Below are 17756 nucleotides of genomic sequence, written 5' to 3'. Positions count from 1 at the left end.
CCTTGTTCCCTTGGCAAAATGACTGGGGGATGAGGGCAGTGGGGGAGGTATTTAAGCCTTTGGTGGGGTGTCTTTGCCTCCTCCTGGTGGCCAGGTTCTTTATTCCCAAAAGTAATGAAGGAAGCGTGGACTCTCCTCCCCACGATGAAAATAAAATGATCAGGTAAGCATTATTTTTTTTTTAGCTATTTATTTTAAAGTAATAAAACTCCAACAGACATGACCAACAACACATGTAACTCAGGTAGTCTAAATACATACAGAGAGAAGTGCACTTACAGGAACAAACAACTGGCTCAATACCATTGTTAGCCTGTTCTATGGCAATTTACTACCTGGGTGCAGCTTTTTAGCGCAGTAATGCTTTTCACAGAGTAGAACGTTCCTGTAGTATATCAGTCTGATCCCGCCTATTACGGTCAGTCCAGCGCCAAAATACCAGGCAATTCCTCTCTGATTGAAGTTAGTGTGTCGAGAAAGTTTAGAGAATTTTGAACTAAAGTGGTTTTTGTCTGCATATCTGCACACCGAAACACTTCTCAAAATCCCTGACGGCTGGTTTTGAAGATTATCCTTCTAAAATGTGCTTTCTGAAGAATTTCTTTGTTAACTTTATTTAAAACAAAACAAATCCTCACTTTGTCGTCTTGTTCTTCTTCTTGCATGCTTTCTAGGTACTTTTATCCATTCCCTGTTGCACCCATTCTTTATCAAGTTGAGTTAACTATAGGAGGCCAGCACTTTCATGGCAAAGGAAGGACCAGACAAGCTGCTAAACACGATGCTGCCTCTAAAGCACTGAAAAGTTTACAGTTTGAACCACTTCCAGACAAACCAGAGGTAACTGACTCTTGTAGCAGGAAAAATAATTCCAAACTTGTTTGATATTTATCTTTTCAGGATGTGACATAGATGTGACATAGATGTGACAATTTAAGAATTGAATACCTCTATTAAGGCAATTTCACATTGTATACCCTGGTTGATACCTCAAATACTTGGATTTGATGCTAAAATGTTATTCCTGTCCTAAGTAGATTACTATACACTGAATCTTATTTTTGATAGGTCTTCTGTAGCAGTATATTTTGTATACACAGGCTTGTCTGTTTACCTTTCTAGAAAGCTGTAATTGTTACTGATTTAGTTAGCTGTGGTAAGATAGAGAAATTCTCAATGTTTGACTACTTTTAAATGTATAGAGAAACTAGGTTATAAAAACATAATTTAAATCTACTACTTGACCTTATTTTGACTTAATCTTTGAGTTGTTATATGAACTTCATGCTTTTAGGAATTTTTTGTAACACTGTATAGCATAGCTTGAAAAAGCCTTGGAGCCAGGATTCTTCTATAGATATATATATATATATATATATATATATATATATATATATATATATATATATATATATATATATATATATATATATATATATATATATATATAAAAACCCTCTCTTACAAAAACACAGTATGAAAAAAAAAAAAAGAAACCATTCTAATAGGAAAGCATCAGTCTCAGAGGGAAAAAAATTAAGAAAACAGAACTGTAGTCAGGGTAAGGGTTGACAATATAATTTCAATAAAATTATATAAAGCAACAGATATCATAATATCCTACCATGAGTAGAACTGACAGTAAAATATATATGGGGGTAGAAGGCTTTCTCTTCATAAAGTTATTTTTTAAAACTTTTTTTTTTATGTTTTCTATAATATACGTTGCTTAAGTTTAAAATTATATTCAGACACTCCCTCTCACATGTTTGTTATTTCTTTCATGTAATTGGCAAGAGTCCATGAGCTAGTGACGTATGGGTTATACATTCCTACCAGGAGGGTCAAAGTTTCCCAAACCTCAAAATGCCTATAAATACACCCCTCACCACACCCACAATTCAGTTTTACAAACTTTGCCTCCCATGGAGGTGGTGAAGTAAGTTTGTGCTAGATTTCTACGTTGATTTGCGCTTTGCAGCAGGCTGAAACCCGGTTTTCCTCTCAGAGTGCAGTGAATGTCAGAGGGATGTGAAGAGAGTATTGCCTTTTTGAATACCATGGTCTTCCTCTAGGGGATTTATTTCATATATTCTCTGTTATCGGTCGTAGAGATTTCTTCTCCTACCTCCCTTTTCAGATCGACGATATACTCTTATATACCATTACCTCTACTGATTCTCGTTTCAGTAGTGGTTTGGCTATCTACTATATGTAGATGAGTGTCTTAGGGTAAGTAAGTCTTATTTTATTTATGACACTCTAAGCTATGGTTTGGCACTTTATATGTAAAGTTCTAAATATATGTTTTATACTATATTTGCCATGATTCAGGTCAATCAGTTTATTTTCCTTCATTCAGACTGTCAGTTTCATTTTTTTGGGAAAATGCATATGAATATAAAATATTTTTCTCGCCTGTGAGAAGATACTTTCTCTCACGCATTCCAGTAAACTCAGTAAAAGCTCAGGCTTTTCTGAAATGTGTTTCAGACCTGGAGTCAGCTGGGGTAATTGTGCCAGTTCCAGATCTGGAACGGGGCCTTGGGTTTTATTCAAATCTGTTCATTGTACCGAAGAAAGAGAATTCTTTCCGACCAGTTCTGGATCTAAAAATATTGAATCGTTATGTAAGGATACCAACATTCAAAATGGTGACTATAAGGACTATTCTGCCTTTTGTTCAGCAAGGGCATTATATGTCCACAATAGACTTACAGGATGCATATCTTCATATTCAAATTCATCCGGATCACTATCAGTTCCTGAGATTCTCTTTTCTAGACAAGCATTACCAGTTTGTTGATCTTCCTTTTGGCCTAGCAACCGCTCCAATGATCTTTTCAAAGGTTCTCGGTGCCCTTCTCTCTGTAATCAGAGAGCAGGGTATTGCGATATTTCCTTATTTGGACGATATCTTGATATTTGCTCAGTCTTTAAATTCTGCAGAATCTCACACAAATCAACTTGTGGTGTTTCTTCAAAGACATGGTTGGAGGATCAATTTACCAAAGAGTTTCTTGATTCCTCAGACAAGGGTAACCTTTTTGGGTTTCCAAATAGATTCAGTGTCCATGACTTTGTCTCTAACAGACAAGAGACGTCTGAAATTGGTTTCAGCTTGTCGGAACCTTCAGTCTCAATCATTCCCTTCGGTAGCTTTGTGCATGGAAATTCTAGGTCTCATGACTGCAGCATCGGACGCGATCCCCTTTGCTCGTTTTCACATGAGACCTCTCCAGCTTTGTATGCTGAATCAATAGTGCAGGGATTATACAAATATATCACAATTAATATCCTTAAATCCCAATATTCGATCTTCTCTGACGTGGTGGTTGGATCACCATCGTTTAGTTCAAGGGGCCTCCTTTGTTCGTCCTACCTGGACTGTGATCTCAACAGATGCAAGTCTTTCAGGTTGGGGAGCTGTATGGGGATCTCTGACAGCGCAGGAGGTTTGGGAATCTCAGGAGGCGAGATTGCCAATCAACATTTTGGAACTCTGTGCGATTTTCAGAGCTCTTCAGTTCTGGCCTCTTCTGAAGAGAGAATCGTTTATTTGTTTTCAGACAGACAATGTCACAACTGTGGCGTATGTCAATCATCAAGGTGGGACTCACAGTCCTCAGGCTATGAAAGAAGTATCTCGGATACTGGTATGGGCGGAAACCAGCTCCTGTCTAATCTCTGCGGTTCACATCCCAGGTATAGACAATTGGGAAGCGGATTATCTCAGTCGCCAGACGTTACATCCGGGCGAATGGTCTCTTCACCCAGAGGTATTTCTTCAGATTGTTCAGATGTGGGGACTTCCAGAAATAGATCTGATGGCTTCTCATCTAAACAGGAAACTTCCCAGGTATCTGTCCAGATCCAGGGATCCTCAGGCGGAAGTGGTGGATGCGTTGTCACTTCTTTGGAATTATCAACTTGCTTATATCTTTCCGCCTCTAGTTCTTCTTCCAAAAGTGATTTCCAAAATCATGATGGACCATTAGTTTGTACTGCTGGTGGCTCCAGCATGGCCACACAGGTTTTGGTATGTGGATCTTGTTCGGATGGCCAGTTGCCAACCTTGGACACTTCCGTTAAGGCCAGACCTTCTATCTCAAGGCCCATTTCTCTTAAGTGTATCCAGTCCACGGATCATCCATTACTTGTGGGATATTCTCCTTCCCAACAGGAAGTTGCAAGAGGATCACCCACAGCAGAGCTGCTATATAGCTCCTCCCCTCACTGCCATATCCAGTCATTCTCTTGCAACTCTCAACAAAGATGGACGTAGTAAGAGGAGAGTGGTGTATTATGGTTAGTTTTTTAACTTCAATCAAAAGTTTGTTATTTTTAAATGGTACCGGAGTGTACCGTTTCATCTCAGGCAGCATTAGAAGAAGAATCTGCCTGTGATTTCTATGATCTTAGCAGAAGTAACTAAGATCCTTTGCTGTTCTCACATATTCTGAGGAGTGAGGTAACTTCAGAGGGGGAATAGCGTGCAGGTTTTCCTGTAATAAGGTATGTGCAGTTAACATATTTCTAGGGATGGAATTTGCTAGAAAAAGTTAAGCCTCAAATGCAGTGATAGTGACTGGTATCAGGCTTATTAACAGAGATACATACTCTTATAAAAGTGTAATATAAAACATTTGCTATCATGTTAATCGTTTTTATATATGTTTGGTGACAAAACTTATTGGGGCCTAGTTTTTTTCCACATGGCTGGTTTGATTTTTGCCTAGAAACAGAGGCTTTCCACTGTTGCAATATGAGTGGGAAGGGCCTATTTTAGTGCTTTTCTGTGCAGATAAAAATACTGACAGAGACATTCAGCTTCCCTCTGCATGATACAGGACATCTCTGAAGGGCTCAAAAGGCTTCAAAGTAGTGTTTGAGGAGGGTAACAATCACAGTAGACTGTGGCAGTTGTTGTGAATGTGTTTAAAAAAGTTTTTGTCATTTATTATTCTGCTGACTTGTTACATACACTGTAAAAATTTTGTTAGTGTAACTGCCTTTTTTCACTGTTATTTCAAATTTTGTCAATTTTTTCTCATAAAGGCACAGTAACATTTTTTTATATTGCTTGTTAACTTGTTTTAAAGTGTTTTCCAAGCTTGCTAGTCTCATTGCTAGTCTGTACAAACATGTCTGAAACAGAGGATACTTGTTCATTATGTTTAAAAGCCATGGTGGAGCCCCATAGGAGAATGTGTACTAAATGTATTGATTTCACATTAAACAGTAAAGATCAGTCTTCATCTATAAAAGAATTGTCACCAGAGGGGTCTGTCGAGGGGGAAGTTATGCCGACTAACTCTCCCCACGTGTCGGACCCTTTGCCTCCCGCTCAAGGGACGCACGCTAATATGGCGCCAAGTACATCAGGGACGCCCATAGCGATTACTTTGCAGGACATGGCTGCAATCATGAATAATACCCTGTCAGAGGTATTATCCAGATTGCCTGAATTGAGGGGCAAGCGTGATAGCTCTGGGGTTAGACGAGATACAGAGCGTGTAGATGCTGTAAGAGCCATGTCTGATACTGCGTCACAATATGCAGAACCTGAGGACGGAGAGCTTCAGTCTGTGGGTGACGTCTCTGAATCGGGGAGACCGGATTCAGAGATTTCAAATTTTAAATTTAAGCTTGAGAACTTCCGTGTATTGCTTGCGGAGGTATTAGCTGCTCTGAATTGCAGTGCCAGAGAAATTGTGTAGGCTGGATAAATACTATGCAGTGCCGGTGAGTACTGATGTTTTTCCAATACCTAAAAGGCTTACAGAAATTATTAGTAAGGAGTGGGATAGGCCCGGTGTGCCCTTTTCCCCACCTCTTATATTTAGAAAAATGTTTCCAATAGATGCCACTACACTGGACTTATGGCAGACTGTCCCTAAGGTGGAGGGAGCAGTTTCTACTTTAGCAAAGCGTACCACTATCCTGGTTGAGGACAGTTGTGCTTTTTCAGATCCAATGGATAAAAAATTAGAGGGTTACCTTAAGAAAATGTTTATTCAACAAGGTTTTATTTTACAGCCCCTTGCATGCATTGCGCCTGTCACTGCTGCGGCGGCATTCTGGTTTGAGGCCCTGGAAGAGGCCATCCATACAGCTCCATTGACTGAAATTGTTGACAAGCTTAGAACTCTTAAGCTAGCTAACTCATTTGTTTCTGATGCCATTGTTCATTTGACTAAACTAACGGCTAAGAATTCCGGATTCGCAATCCAGGCGCGTAGGGCGCTATGGCTCAAATCCTGATGTGACTTCAAAGTCTAAATTACTCAACATTCCTTTCAAGGGGCAGACCTTATTTGGGCCTGGTTTGAAAGAAATTATTGCTGACATTACTGGAGGTAAGGGTCATACCCTTCCTCAGGACAGGGCAAAATCAAAGGCCAAACAGTCTAATTTTCGTGCCTTTCGAAATTTCAAGGCAGGTGCAGCATCAACTTCCTCTGCTTCAAAACAAGAAGGAACTTTTGCTCAATCCAAGCAGGCCTGGAAACCTAACCAGTCCTGGAACAAGGGCAAGCAGGCCAGAAAGCCTGCTGCTGCCTCTAAGACAGCATGAAGGAGCGGCCCCCTATCCGACAACGGATCTAGTAGGAGGCAGACTCTCTCTTCGCCTAGGCGTGGGCAAGAGATGTTCAGGATCCCTGGGCGTTGGAAATCATATCTCAGGGATATTTTCTGGACTTCAAAGCTTCTCCACAAGGGAGATTTCACCTTTCAAGATTATCTGCAAACCAGATAAAGAAAGAGGCATTCCTAAGCTGCGTACAAGATCTCCTTGTAATGGGAGTAATCCATCCAGTTCAGCGGACGGAACAAGGACAGGGGTTTTATTCAAATCTGTGGTTCCCAAAAAAGAGGGAACCTTCAGACCAATTTTGGATTTAAAGATCCTAAACAAATTCCTCAGAGTTCCGTCATTCAAGATGGAAACTATTCGAACCATTTTACCCATGATCCAAGAGGGTCAGTACATGACCACAGTGGACTTAAAGGATGCCTACCTTCACATTCCGATTCACAAGAATCATCATCAGTTCCTGAGGTTTGCCTTTCTAGACGGGCATTACCAGTTTGTAGCTCTTCCATTCGGGTTGGCTACAGCCCCAAGAATTTTTACAAAGGTTCTGGGCTCACTTCTGGCGGTCCTACGACCGCGAGGCATAGCGGTGGCTCCTTACCTGGACGATATCCTGATACAGGCGTCATGCTTTCAAATTGCCAAATCTCATACAGAGATAGTTCTGGCATTCCTGAGGTCGCATGGGTGGAAAGTGAACGAAGAAAAGAGTTCTCTATCTCCTCTCACGAGGGTTTCCTTCCTAGGGACTCTAATAGATTCTGTAGAAATGAAAATTTACCTGACGGAGTCCAGGTTATCAAAACTTCTAAATGCTTGCCCTGTTCTTCACTCCATTCCGCGCCCCACGGTGGCTCAGTGCATGGAAGTAATCTGCTTAATGGTAGCGGCGATGGACATAGTGCCATTCGCGCGCCTGCATCTCAGACCGCTGCAATTATGCATGCTCAGTCAGTGGAATGGGGATTACACAGATTTGTCCCCTCTACTAAATCTGGATCAGGAAACCAGAGATTCTATTCTCTGGTGGTTATCTCGGGCCCATCTGTTCAAGGGTATGACCTTTCGCAGACCAGATTGGACAATTGTAACAACAGATGCCAGCCTTCTAGGTTGGGGTGCAGTCTGGAACTCCCTGAAGGCTCAGGGTTCATGGACTCAGGAGGAGAAACTCCTCCCAATAAATATTCTGGAGTTGAGAGCAATATTCAATGCTCTTCTTGCTTGGCCTCAGCTAGCAACACTGAGGTTCATCAGATTTCAGTCGGACAACATCACGACTGTGGCTTACATCAACCATCAAGGGGGAACCAGGAGTTCCCTAGCGATGTCAGAAGTCTCCAAGATAATTCGCTGGGCAGAGACTCACTCTTGCCACCTGTCAGCGATCCATATCCCAGGTGTAGAGAACTGGGAGGTGGATTTTTTAAGGCGTCAGACTTTTCATCCGGGGGAATAGGAACTCCATCCGGAGGTGTTTGCTCAATTGGTTCTCCGTTGGGGCAAACCAGAATTGGATCTCATGGCGTCTCGCCAGAACGCCAAGCTTCCTTGTTACGGATCCAGGTCCAGGGACCCAGAAGCGGCACTGATAGATGCTCTAGCAGCGCCTTGGTTCTTCAACCTGGCTTATGTGTTTCCACCGTTTCCTCTGCTCCCTCGTCTGATTGCCAAAATCAAACAGGAAAGAGCATTGGTGATATTGATAGCGCCTGCGTGGCCACGCAGGACCTGGTATGCAGACCTAGTGGACATGTCATCCTTTCCACCATGGACTCTGCCTCTGAGACAAGACCTTCTAATACAAGGTCCTTTCAATCATCCGAATCTACTTTCTCTGAGACTGACTGCATGGAGATTGAACGCTTGATCCTATCAAAGCGTGGCTTCTCCGAGTCAGTAATTGATACCTTAATACAGGCACGAAAGCCTGTCACCAGGAAAATTTACCACAAGATATGGCGTAAATATCTTCATTGGTGTGAATCCAAGAATTACTCATGGAGTAGGGTTAGGATTCCTAGGATATTGTCCTTCCTCCAAGAGGGTTTGGACAAAGGATTATCAGCTAGTTCTTTAAAGGGACAGATTTCTGCTCTGTCTATTCTTTTACACAAGCGTCTGGCAGAAGTTCCAGACGTTCAGGCATTTTGTCAGGCTTTAGTTAGAATTAAGCCTGTGTTTAAACCTGTTGCTCCTTCATGGAGCTTGAACTTGGTTCTTAAAGTTCTTCAAGGGGTTCCGTTTGAACCCCTTCATTCTATTGATATCAAACTTCTTTCATGGAAAGTTCTTTTTCTGATGGCTATTTCCTCGGCTCGAAGAGTCTCTGAGTTATCTGCCTTACATTGTGATTCTCCTTATCTGATCTTTCATTCAGATAAAGTTGTTCTGCGTACATAACCTGGGTTTTTACCTAAGGTGGTTTCTAACAAGAATATCAATCAAGAGATTGTTGTTCCATCATTATGTCCTAATCCTTCTTCAAAGAAGGAACGTCTTTTGCATAATCTAGACTTAGTCCGTGCCTTGAAGTTTTACTTACAGGCTACTAAAGATTTTCGCCAAACATCTAACTTGTTTGTTGTTTACTCTGGACAGAGGAGAGGTCAGAAGGCCTCGGCAACCTCTCTTTCTTTTTGGCTTCGGAGTATAATCCGTTTAGCCTATGAGACTGCTGGACAGCAGCCTCCTGAAAGGATTACAGCTCATTCTACTAGAGCTGTGGCTTCCACCTGGGCCTTTAAAAATGAGGCCTCTGTTGAACAGATTTGCAAGGCTGCAACTTGGTCTTCCCTTCATACTTTTTCCAAATTTTCCAAATTTGATACTTTTGCTTCTTCGGAGGCTGTTTTTGTGAGACAGGTTCTACAGGCAGTGGTTCCTTCCGTTTAAGTTCCTGCCTTGTCCCTCCCATCATCCGTGTACTTTAGCTTTGGTATTGGTATCCCACAAGTAATGGATGATCCGTGGACTGGATACACTTAACAAGAGAAAACATAATTTATGCTTACCTGATAAATTTATTTCTCTTGTAGTGTATCCAGTCAACGGCCCGCCCTGTCCTTTTCAGGCAGGTCTAAATTTTAATTATACTACAGTCACCACTGCACCCTATGGTTTCTCCTTTCTCGGCTTGTTTCGGTCGAATGACTGGATATGGCAGTGAGGGGAGGAGCTATATAGCAGCTCTGCTGTGGGTGATCCTCTTGCAACTTCCTGTTGGGAAGGAGAATATCCCACAAGTAATGGATGATCCGTGGACTGGATACACTACAAGAGAAATAAATTTATCAGGTAAGCATAAATTATGTTTTTTCCATCAGGATCTCAAATCCATTAAATTTGAAGGTATGGAGTGTCAGTATATTTATAAGAATCTTAGTAGTGCTATCCAAATAATAAATCAGTTTATGGCAGGGTTACAAACACAATATAAAAAATAAAAATAAAAACCCTAATTAACCATGCATCTACTAGACCATACAATTAATATAAATACCTGAATTCTTTTATTTAGTTAATATCCATGAACATATTGAACTATATTTGCAATAAAAGGAAACTAAATAAAAGTTTATATGCGTTAAAACCAACTCTTAAGATATGCTATCCTTCTTACAAAACCCAGAAAAATATACCTTCACAATTCAGCCTTTTATTTATTTAACACAATGGGACTAAAAACCTTTAACATCCAAGCATTACAATTCTAAACAGTGTTTATAAAACAATAGGATAATATATATATTCTGCTATTTAACTGCAATTTATCCTAATACAAAATTAACTGACAATATCAGAACTTGCATAGATGAGTTACTTGGTCAATCAGACGCAGATTTAAACAATATATGTATATAGGCTGTGAAATGCTAACTTGAGAGAAAAAAAAAAACACACTGCTTCTTTAAATCTATTAAATACAAATTAACTATGCATATAACTTATCTTACAAAACCTTGAATAAGTTACCAAAGTAAAAAGCAGTCGATATCCGATATTCCTTGGTAGGAATTATTTTACCTCAGATCACCAATAAGTGTATATCGCAATCAATGAGAAGGGTAGATTAGCTTTGCTCAAGTAAAGTGGTATCTCACACCCAGCGGGAACCAGTTACAAGTTTTAGCTTCAGCAGAAAATCTGTTCCTTTCTCTCCATTGCATTCACTTTTTATTTAGTTTTCCATCATTGGTAAATTGTGGGTGGCACTACGGGAGCTGACCTTCCCATTGGTTAACTGGGAAGTCTAAATCGGATTGGCCCTTGGAAATTTCATTTTTAACAGCCAGAGAGAACCTTCTGGCTGTAGTTCTCGCAACATAACACCAGGTGGCAGCACAAACAGACACAGCAACATTTGAAACAACTTAAGTCAGTATTTCTATGAAATGGTTATTAATTTTATCATAATTTACTGCGACAACTATTCATAATATTTGTTTTGGATAAGTTATATCTTAATGAATTTTCTGATCATTTTGATATGAAACATCACATATCTAACATTATATTAAAATAATTTATATTTCATTTAGCCTAATAGAAAATTTATATCTCAGTCATATCACATCAAAGTAACTTCCATATCTTCATCTCACTATATTTTAAGAGATGTATTTAAAACTTTATAAACATTTGTTTCACATTTATATGATATGACATTTCATTTCATTCAGGCATTCCATCTCTTTCTAAGTGCATAGATTGATGCTCATGATCAATGGTTGTCTGCAATAAAAATAGAAATAATTATTAGAGATGATCCAAGCATTTATATGTCTATGGTCCATAAGTATTTATTTATATTCTTAAAAACACAGAGGCTAAGTAAGATCTTTCATGTTTTCAAAACATATATATATATATATATATATATATATATATATATATATATATATATATATATATATATATATATATATATATATATATATATATATATATATGCACATTCATTTCTATGTAGATTTGAGATTATCTGTCTGAAAAATATAAGCAAAACAGAGGTTATTACACATTTTTGACTGACTAAAACAGTTACCTCCCAAGCTTAGTAAATATCCATGTAATAATAGAGAATTTGACAATTTTCAATTTCTATATTTGATACATTCTGAGGCATGCATTCAAATAGAAAAAAAAAATTAATTGATGTCTATTTGCTGCCTGCTTATGTGAGTTTCCAGAGTCACACCTTAGCATTTGTCTGTGTTTTTCAAGGCCTCCATTGCTCCACATGGGGTCAATCCATGAGGAGTTGTAAAAGTCTTTAAAACAGTATATTTCCTGTTTAGCCAGCAGTGCAGATGTGTATTTGATAATTAACACCCATGTGCATAAAAGCTGCCTCTCCACGACCCTGATCAGCTCCAAAAGGGTAACCCAGACATTTCGTCTCCATATATTTGCCTGTATCCTGAAACTGTGTTATATTTTAGTTCCTTGTTAAATTATACAATTGCATAATTTAACATATTGAGTGTGTGAGATCTCCCAGAGATAATCCTTTGTTCTACAGACCATGTTCACATCCACAGATCTATCAAATAAAGACAAATATACCTCTATATATTATTTAATAATATTTCAAATACCTTGACATAAATCCCCCTTTCTAATTCAAACATATGTAGGACACATGTATTTGAATTGGATCAACGTTAGTGGTATTTGGTGAGGATGTTGACCGTACACATCATGGACAGTCTTCTATGTAGATAGTCTGTCAATTTTGAACCTTCATGTTTATCAGTTAGGCATCTTTAAACTACAGTATGTCTTTAGTTCATTTGGGGATATGACACTTCATTCTCCCTCTATGACTTGTAGTTGGGACCTGGGATGACACGCTCGCAATTGATTGATATGGACCCATTTATCTATGAAACTTTCATTTTTGGGGATCCGTATTTTATAGGCCACTGGAGATATTTTGTCAGTAATGACGAAAGGACCTTTCCATGAGGGAAGAAATTTCTTCTCCCTAACCTGATCTCTTCCAAAGTTATAAAGATAAACTTTATCATTTATTTCATATTCCTTTTTGGATGTTTTGAGATCATAATAGGTTTTAGTGGCAGTTGCGGCTCTTTCTAAATTCCTTTGAGCGAATGCAAAGGCATATTGCAGGTGCTTTCTTAGGTTTTCCACATATTGATGTGTATTGGCAGCGTTTATCAAGTTTTGGTCTGATGTACGGTACAATAGATGCTTCTACCAGTCATCAGCTCAAAAGGTGACATTTTGGTAGCACTACTTGGAGTTGCTCTTAATGCCATTAAGACTAGAGGTAGTTTTACATCCCAGTCTTTACCTGTTTCACTCACAAACTTTTTGAGGATTTTAACAATGGACTGGTTGTAACGCTCTACACCACCACTTGAGGCAGCTCTATAAGCAATATGGAGCTTTCTTTTAACCCCTAGTATTTTCCACATTTTTGTCATCACTTCGCTAGTGAAGTGGGTCCCCCGATCTGATTCGATTCTTTGGGGCAAACCAAATCTGGAAAATACATGGTTGATGAGCAATGCTGCACATGTTTCAGCACTATTGTTAGGTGCACTAATGCACTCTACCCATTTAGTGAACAGGCATGTCACTGTTAACATGTACTTGTTACCTCTTGATGACCTTGTTACCGGACCAATAAAATCAATTTGTATATCTGACCATGGCATTACCATCCCCCTCTTCTGCAATGGCGCTTTATGCGTTGGTGCAGTGGGTTGGAACTGTGGACAGATTAAACACCCTTGACAGTAGGTTTGAACATCTTTCAACATGTGTGGCCAAAACCCTGATCAGCTCCAAAAGGGTAACCCAGACATTTCGTCTCCATATATTTGCCTGTATCCTGAAACTGTGTTATATTTTAGTTCCTTGTTAAATTATACAATTGCATAATTTAACATATTGAGTGTGAGATCTCCCAGAGATAATCCTTTGTTCTACAGACCATGTTCACATCCACAGATCTATCAAATAAAGACAAATATACCTCTATATATTTAATAATATTTCAAATACCTTGACAGGAGATTGAACACTTAGTGCTTAGTCATAGAGGTTTCTTTGACTCAGTGATTAATACTATGTTACAGGCTCGTAAATCTGTATCTAGAAAGATTTATTACCGAGTTTGGAAGACTTACATTTCTTGGTGTTATTCTCATAAATTCTCTTGGCATTCTTTTAGAATTCCTAGAATTTTACAGTTTCTTCAGGATGGTTTGGATAAGGGTTTGTCTGCAAGTTCCTTGAAAGGACAAATCTCTGCTCTTTCTGTTTTATTTCACCGAAAGATTGCTATACTTCCTGATATACACTGTTTTGTACAGGCTTTAGTTCGTATTAAGCCTGTCATTAAATCAATTTCTCCTCCTTGGAGTCTTAATTTGGTTCTGAAGGCTTTACAGGCTCCTCCATTTGAACCTATGCATTCTTTGGACATTAAACTACTTTCTTGGAAAATGTTCCTTTTGGCAATCTCTTCTGCTAGAAGAGTTTCTGAGCTATCTGCTCTTTCTTGTGAGTCTCCTTTTCTGATTTTTCTTCAGGATAAGGCAGTTTTGCGGACTTCTTTTCAATTTTTACCTAAGGTTGTGAATTCTAACAACATTAATAGAGAAATTGTTGTCCCTTCCTTATGTCCTAATTCTAAGAATTCTTTGGAAAGATCCTTACATTCTTTGGATGTGGTAAGAGCTTTGAAATATTATGTGGAAGCTACTAAAGATTTCGGTTAGACTTCCAGTTTTTGTTTTATTTTCTGGTCCTAGGAAAGGTCAGAAGGCTTCTGCCATTTCCTTGGCTTCTTGGTTGAAACTTTTGATTCATCAAGCTTATTTGGAGTCGGGTCAGGCCCCGCCTCAGAGAATTACAGCTCATTCTACTAGATCAGTCTCCACTTTGTGGGCTTTTAAGAATGAAGCTTCAGTTGATCAGATTTGCAAAGCGGCAACTTGGTCCTCTTTGCATACATTTAGTAAATTCTACCGTTTTAATGTATTTGCTTCTTCGGAAGCAGTTTTTGGTAGAAAAGTTCTTCAGGCAGCTGTTTCAGTTTGATTCTTCTGCTTTTGATTTAAGTTTTTTTTCTTTCAATTATGAAAATAAACTTACTTTTTTGGGTTGTGGATTAATTTTGTCAGCGGAAAATGGCTGTTTTTATTTTATTCCCTCCCTCTCTAGTGACTCTTGAGTGGAGATCCACATCTTGGGTATTGCTATCCCATACGTCACTAGCTCATGGACTCTTGCCAATTACATGAAAGAAAACATAATTTATGTAAGAACTTACCTGATAAATTCATTTCTGTCATATTGGCAAGAGTCCATGAGGTCCACCCTTTTTTATGGTGGTTATGATTTTTTGTATAAAGCACAATTATTTCCAAATTTCCTTTGTTGATGCTTTCTACTCCTTTATGGCCCCACTGCTTGGCTATTCGTTAAACTGAATTGTGGGTGTGGTGAGGGGTGTATTTATAGGCATTTTGAGGTTTGGGAAACTTTGCCCCTCCTGGTAGGATTGTATATCCCATACGTCACTAGCTCATGGACTCTTGCCAATATGAAAGAAATGAATTTATCAGGTAAGTTCTTACATAATTTATGTTTTCAAACTATAAATCCATTGATAAAGTGCAAAGGAGCATAAATGTATTTTGTATAAATTGAATCTATTCTAAATTACATACTAATGTGTTAATGTATTTCTCAACACAAAGTGTATCTACTCCAAAAAAACTACTAGATAAAATGTCAACATCCCTGTTAATTCATAGGATATATTAGTGCTCCTCTACTTTTTTTTTACCTATGTTGAAATAAAACTCCTGTATCCTAGAGGAGATTCTCACGTATCCATGAAGAACAAGGTTGAATCTATGAATCCATAGATAAAGTTCCAGATTGCACTTTACCTATGGATCTATAGTTCTAATCTGGAACTTTATCTATGGATTCATAGATTCAACCTTGTCCTTCATGGATACGTGAGAATCTCCTCTAGGATACAGGAGTTTTATTTCAACATAGGATATATTAGTGCTCCTCTACTGTATTTTACCTATGGCTTTACAGGGATGTTGACATTGTTTCTAGTAGTTTTTTTGGAGTAGATGCACTTTGTGTTGAGAAATACATTAACACATTAGTATGTAATTTAGAATAGATCAATTTTATACAAAATACATTTATGCTCCTTCTTTGCACTTTATGGATTTATAGTTCTAAATAAGTCTTGTTTTTGCAAGAGTGATAATAAGAATCTTCTTAGGATATGTACAAGAGTTTAATCCAATATAAGATACTTAAGTGCTCCTCTCCCGTATTCTACCTATGAATTTATAGATCTTGTTTTTAATCCTTCACATAAAGGGTTTGTAGCAGTATAGATTTTACATACCAATTTATATATGCATTTTTAAAAACTACCTTTGGCTTAGAATAAGAACTATCCTCTTCATTTTTTTGGGTGTTCCTTTTAAGGATTTTCCCTGTAAGAAGTGGGGAATGATACAATTGTTTTTTATTATTCATATAAATATTTTTTACTTTCTAGGTGCCATTATTAGATATATTTATATAATATTTTAAATGTGTATCAGATTTAAGATGCATTTTTTTAATGAATAAGCTGTGTATCTTTGATGCAATGAATATTTTCAATGGAGTGGTGAGCTATTTAACGGAGACATTGTTTTCTGAATTAATCCAGAGCTCTAATGTGACGTAGGTAGGGGTCGTGTTCGGGCCTCTATTTAAAGCAGAGCAGTAAGGTGGGTAGTTATGAGCCTCTGACTAAGCGCTATTTCCATGAAACGTGTTAGGCCACACCCACCTCATGTCACTTTTACTCCAGAGCACAATACGGAAAAATCTGTGTTTTATTCAGCTTGGTAAATAAACCATTGGGCATGTTTGTGAGACACACATTGTCCCTGGAGGATTTAATGTTGTGTCTCTGTTAGCCCTGGTATTTGACCATAGCGGATCATTTGTTGAGATTTAGCTCAAACTTAAATAAGGACTTTGTAGCTGCTATCCAGGTAATGTTGGTCATCACAGTGGAAGACAGAGACATCAGTACCTTTACTTTGCGGCTTGTACCTTACCTTATTTGATTGAGGGTTTCTTTGTGAGTACCCATTGCATGGGAAATTTTACTTGTGACTGTAATTTCTAATTACCATAAATGTGTTGCATTATGAGAGCTGCCTTGTGCGCTTGTTATTTTTTTTAGATAAAAAAAAATAGAGAGATTTTAAATTTTCTGCGCAACTTACCCGCTGCACTTAGGTTCTGTGGCGTGTATGACGGCATCAGCGCGAGGCTGCCATTGGAGCCTATGGAAGCACGCTCTTAGGAGCGAAAAGCTTCTATGCAATGCAGTGTAGTGTTCTCAATGCCGGGCCATTTCTAATACCAGTGCACTTGTATTACTAGTGGAGTCCAAATATCAGGATCGCGAAATCGCAATTTTGCGCTCCACTTGTAATCTGACCGATAGTTATCTATCATGTTGGAGCATATAGCATATTCTGAAAAGTGTGAGGCTTTCGCTTACAAATAACTTGGAACAGGTAATCGATTTAAATCATGGTTTTAATTTTTAGAATAACATTTTTTTCCCCAGATTATTTCCGGTTAAATGAGACCATTACTAATTTGGTTATATATTAGATATGCATATAGATCATTGAAATTAATTTAATTATTAGGTGAACTAGGCCCTAGTGGAGCATTGCTCTCCTTGAACAAAGGATACAAAGACAATGAAGCAAATGTAATAGTAGAAGTAAATCCGAAAATTGTATGCTCTATCAAAAACTCAAATGTTTTCTTTCATGATTATGTCCCTTTTAAGGTCTATTTCTTTCATGTAATTGGCAAGAGTCCATGAGCTAGTGACGTATGGGATATACAATCCTACCAGGAGGGGCAAAGTTTCCCAAACCTCAAAATGCCTATAAATACACCCCTCACCACACCCACAATTCAGTTTCACAAACTTTGCCTCCTATGGAGGTGGTGAAGTAAGTTTGTGCATGATTTTCTACGTTGATATGAGCTTCTCAGCATTTTGAAGCCCGATTTCTTCTGAGTACAGCGTTTGTCAGAGGGATGTGAAGGGGTATCACCTATT

At 38.5% G+C, this 17756-nt stretch overlaps 1 protein-coding gene across 1 annotated transcript in view; it reads left to right on the top strand.

Moving 5' to 3' along the window:
• The window catches only part of STAU1 (staufen double-stranded RNA binding protein 1), a 197960-nt gene that overhangs the window by 134494 nt on the left and 45710 nt on the right, over nt 1-17756 (top strand). The window contains exon 7 of the mRNA XM_053716921.1: nt 675-840. Within this exon, the coding sequence (XP_053572896.1) occupies nt 675-840 (166 nt within the window). The remainder of the gene's footprint in view (nt 1-674; nt 841-17756) is intronic.

This window comes from Bombina bombina, chromosome 1 (assembly GCF_027579735.1).
Source record: "Bombina bombina isolate aBomBom1 chromosome 1, aBomBom1.pri, whole genome shotgun sequence".
Taxonomy (NCBI): domain Eukaryota; kingdom Metazoa; phylum Chordata; class Amphibia; order Anura; family Bombinatoridae; genus Bombina; species Bombina bombina.
Note: the sequence above shows the minus strand (reverse complement) of the source record. Positions and strands in the feature narration are given on the sequence as shown.